The 5,076-nt window shown below is 53.4% G+C and overlaps 1 protein-coding gene across 1 annotated transcript in view; it reads right to left on the reverse strand.

Annotated features, from left to right (window-relative positions):
• Nucleotides 1-5,076, reverse strand: part of IKBKB (inhibitor of nuclear factor kappa B kinase subunit beta) — a 47,278-nt gene that overhangs the window by 34,913 nt on the left and 7,289 nt on the right. Inside the window, exon 3 of the mRNA XM_007455471.1 lies at nt 617-711. Coding sequence (XP_007455533.1) covers nt 617-711 — 95 coding nt within the window. The remainder of the gene's footprint in view (nt 1-616; nt 712-5,076) is intronic.

Consider the following 5,076-nt stretch of genomic DNA (forward strand, 5'->3'; position numbering starts at 1 on the left):
GGTGTAGTGTGTGTGTGTGTGTGTGGTGTGGTGTGTGTGTGGTGTGTGTGTGTGTGTGTGTGTGTGTGTGTGTGTGTGTGCGCACGAGCGTGCGCACGTGCACCTGCAAACAAGGGGACGCCTCCCCTTTCCCTGAGCTCCAGCAGGGAGTCCCTGTTTGGGGCCTGTCGGTCTGTGAGCTTCCCCACATGCCTTCCTGGCTGGGAGGGCACCCTGGAGGAACAGACGACAGCAACAGGCTCAGGGCACGGGAGACTCACATACCAGCTCGGAAATGAAAACACTGGAGAAAAAACGACTTTTGCCAACAAAGGAAAATTCACTGTGATGGCTATTTTAAATAATTTAATACAACAAAGAAAACCCCCCAAGAGCCCTTGGCAAGGCCAAGTGGTGGGCTGTAACTGCCACTCCTCCAGAAGTCGCCCCTCTGGACAATGTGGCTGGGCTCCTTATTGAGGAACTGGAATTTATGACTCTTGCCCAGACAGAACTGGGGCTGTTGCTCCACATCCCAAAGCTCAGCCTGCTAGCTCCCTCCAGAGTCATTCTGACATCCCAGGCCCCCCGGCCCTGCGGTCCCTCACCCGGGCGCGCTCGTGCACCAGGCCCTCACCTCCTCATGATCTGGATCTCCAGGCACCAGCGCTCGCGGTTCCGGGGACTAAGCTCCTGCCGGCACTGCTTGATAGCGATCTGCTCGCCTGTTTCCTGCAGAGGACATGTACGGGAGGATCAGAGAAAGCCCAGGGTCAAATCCAAAGCTGTCTCCCTAGGACCTGGAGCACGGACCGCCATCACCTCCAGGCTCCCGAGATCTGCATGGGTGCCCACTTGAACAGACGTCCCCCCGTCACCTCCAGCCCGTCACGTGGGTCCCCACCAGCCCCACCTCCCAGCCTGCCCCCTCCCCTCATCTCTATCCATCCCAAGTCCACACGGAGGCCTTGCTCCGTCCCCACCTCCTCCACGAGACCTCTGCCAGCCACTCCTGGCCCAGAGGGTCCTCACTCCTCAGACCCCAACGCTGCTGGACGTGACCTTCGACCCATGCAAAGGGCACTTCCCTGCACTTCAACCTAACAGTTAATGCCCTGGCTTCAGTCTCCATGCTTCTCCCTCTGGGGGGTTTCTCTCTCCAGAGAGAATGCAAGCCTGGTATAGGAGATGGAACACAGGCTGATTCAAATCCCGATGCAGCCATGTACCAGCTCTGTGACCCTCGGCAGACCACGAGGTCTGGCTCAGTATCTTCAGCTGTAAAATGGGAACATTGACACCCACCTTTCAGGGCTGTCATGGAGCTGAGCCCCTAGCAGTATCCAGCCCTTAGGGGTGCTCAGTAACACTCGGGGGCAGACCCATGTCACACAGGCACTCCTGGCATGTAAAACCCTTCCAGGCTGGGCTCTAACCTGCCTTTCCATCACCCACCGCCGACTCCACCCCAGGCGTCTGACGCCAAGTCTAGGTCAGACCATCGGCCCGGTCCTGTGCTCTAGGGTCTCTGCTCTGGCTCGTGCAGATGCCAGGCACTGACCCCCCACTCCTTCATTGTACTTACCTACCAAAGACTTACTTTCCATAGGGTCACAGGGTTATTTTCTCTTTTCTCCGTTAAACTATGGGCCTGTCCCTCCTCGTGCGTTTAACCTCTAATGCAGTACCTGGCAGAGTGCCCTCGATGGAGGCTCCGTGAACGAAGGCAATCACTACAATTCTCGTGAATGAGCGACTGCCTGGGCCCCGAGAATAAACTCTTCCCTTCCCCTAGGTGTCTAGACAGAATCAAGGACAGCGCTCAGCCGCCACCTCCTGGCTCGTGGGGCCCCCAGGACGGCCAAGGGTCAGCAGCTGCCCTGGCCATGGCTCTGTGGCAGCAGCCTGGGTGCTGGCCCTGCCATCAGCGAGCAAGCCGACCTCCACCCCTACCCCGCGAACCCTACACACCTGTGGCGAGACCCCTTCCCCCAACAGCCCACGTGCCATGAGCCCTGGGACAAGCCCCAGCCGGTGGGACGGGGGGAGTGTAAATCCAGCAAAAGGCTTCAGAATGGTACCAAAATCCTACTGGTGCCCAACTGAAGGATGGGTGGCCTACAGGCCCTGTCGGACCATTGTCTCTGTTTATGAAAATGCATACCCTAAGGAATCATAAGCTCTGTAAGTGCAGGAGTTCATTCGGTACAGACGGGACTTAACAGAGGCATGTTGAGGACGTGGCAAGGTCCCCAGGAACATATGCTTCCCGAGGGCGGTAGAAGTGCATCGCGGTCACACGTCCACCAAACTAGCCACTATCCCTGTGAACAAGGACCCACCCGGGAGGAAAAGGAAAATGGGAGTCCCGGACGGAGACAGACAGTGTCCACTAAGACCCCGACTCTCTGGTCAACAGACCCGTCCCTAAAACCAACATTCAAGAACAAAAGCTTCAGGAAGAAGACGGAGGCATTTTTTGACCGTGATGGCTCCAAGGCCCGAAGCAGGTACTTGCCACACCTCCAGGGCACTCTCAGAAGTAGGTGGCTTTTATCAAATCCCCACATGGCTGTGGGTAAGCCTCTGTCATGCAGTCACCTCACATGCTTATTTCTTTTTCAACAGCTCTACTGAGCTATAATTCACATATCATTCAATTCATCTGTTTAAAGCACACACGTGGGGACTTACTTCCCTGCTGACACAGTGGTTAAGAATCCGCCTGCCAATGCAGGGGACACGGATTCCAGCCCTGGTCTGGGAAGATCCCACATGCCACTGAACAACCAAGCCCGTGTGCCACAACTACTGAGCCTGCGCTCTGGAGCCCGCGAGCCACAACTACTGAACCCACGTGCCATGACTACTGAAGCCCATGCACCTAGAGCCCATGCTCCGCAACAAGAGAAGCCACCGCAGTGAGAAGCCCGCGCACCGCAACAAAGAGTAGCCCCCGCTCGCCGCAACTAGAGAAAGCCCGTGCACAGCAACGAAGACCCAACGCAGCCAAAAATAAATAAATAAAGCATACACGTTAATGGTTGGGGCACATTCAGAGTAACGTGGCCAAAGCCACAGTCAGTTTTAGAACACGCTCATCATCCCCCAAAGAAACCCCACACCCATCAGCCGTCACTTCCCGTTTCTCCCCAACCCCCTCCAGCGCCAGGCAACCACCCGTCTACACTCTGTCTCTATAGATTTAGCTGTCTGAACATTTCATCTAAGTGGGATCATATAAGATGTGGCCTTTTGTGATGGCCTCTCACCCAGCAGTGTTCCCCAGGCTCACCCAGCGGTGGTCCATGCCTGCCTCTGAGCCAACACTCCCTGGTGCCAGGCAGGCACTGATGGCCAGGCTGTGCCACATCGTTCACTCACTTTGCTCTTAGAATCCTGATCTCTGGCCTGGGTTCAGAAGCCCTACTGAAGAAGAGCTGACCTCTTTCAAAAACTGTCAGTCCTGTTGCTCTTGAACCCATCACTACAGCTGGACGAGTGAACTTGAGTGGACGTTCAGCTAATACTTGTCAAGAGTTACGGTGTGTGTCAAGAGACCACTGTTTCTTTAATCGATGCACAAACCGGCTTGAGTTACATCTCACATGATGTTCCATCCTCTACAGCATGAACCTCCCAATTCCTCTGCTCTCGACCTGATTTGAATCTGCTTTCGTGTTTCACTTCCCACTAAGCGTTCAGACCAGAACGCTTTCGCCCAGTTCTCTGGTAACTTCACCAACAGCCGCTCTGACATGCGTCTAGATGCTTGTTTCCAGGTGGGGGATGGCACAGGAACCCGGGCTGGGATGCCGAGATCTACCAATGAGAGAAGACTGACAGCCAGGCTGTAAAAGGAGGTGACGTCGCTGGGAGCATCCACTCAAGCGTGTGACGCTGTGATGGACAGTGCCTTATGCAACAGTTTCGAAGAAGATACTGCCACGCATGGAGTGTTACCTCAGAATGTCTCTGAGAGTTTAAAAATCTGCACCTACTTTAACTTCAATACACAGAACAGTGTATTCGTTTTCTATTGGTGCTACAACAAACTGCCACCAGCTTACTGGCTTAAAACAACACAAATTTATTTCCTTATAGTTCTGGAGGTCAGAAGTCTGGCAAGCGCCTCGCTGGACTAAAATCAAGATGTGGGCAGGCCGTGTCCCTTTCCGGAGAACACACATCCCCGCCCGCCCCAGCTTCTAGAGGCTGCATTCATCCCTTGGCTCATGGCCCCTTCCTGCAGCTCAAAGCCATCAGTGACCAGCTGAGTCTTTGTGGTTGCATCACTCTGACACTGACTCTCCGGCCTCCCTCTTCCACTTTTAATGACCCTTGTGGTTACAGTGGGTCCACCCAGATCACCCAGGATAATCTTCCCATTTAAGTCAGCTGATTAGCAACCTTAATTCCCTCTGCCATGTAACCTAACATAGTCACAGGCTCAAGGGGTTAGGATGCAGACATTTTGGGAGGCGTCATTATTCTCCCAAGCATAAACAGTACGCTTCCTTCATAAAGATAACAGATAAATCAAACCCAAAGGGTAGACTTATTAAGTGACTTAGAAAATATTTTATAGACTCTACCTGTATATGCTGGGTGACTGTAGATAACTGTAGTCTTTTGCCCAACACAAACACCGGAGCTAACACACAGGCATCACCTGGCCCATCCCAGAATCCACAAATAGATTCTGATACTGAAGACTCATCCGATATTGGTCTCAACAGCCAAACCAAACCTAAAGAGGGAACTCAACGATACGAACGTGGAACACATCACAGACTAAGTGGGCAAAGACACCAACACTGACTCTGGACAGCTCGGCCTCGTCCTACGCGGCAGGGGAAATCCTGACTTCCTAGGCCTGAGTGTCCCATGCAGACACAGACACAACTTTTCTTACCCGGTGGCCCTCTAGGAAGTACTCTAAAACATTCCCGTTTTTCCATGAGTAATGTTTCATTTGAAACAGAAACCCAAAGAGAATGACCTTCCATTGCTAAAAACATACTGGCTCTGGAAAGCGAAATTCAATTCATCGTAAACAGACTACGAAGATGTTTTTGAAAGTCGCTGAGCGGGGGG

The sequence above is a fragment of the Lipotes vexillifer genome, unplaced genomic scaffold (assembly GCF_000442215.2).
Source record: "Lipotes vexillifer unplaced genomic scaffold, Lipotes_vexillifer_v1.1 scaffold414, whole genome shotgun sequence".
NCBI classification, from domain to species: domain Eukaryota; kingdom Metazoa; phylum Chordata; class Mammalia; order Artiodactyla; family Lipotidae; genus Lipotes; species Lipotes vexillifer.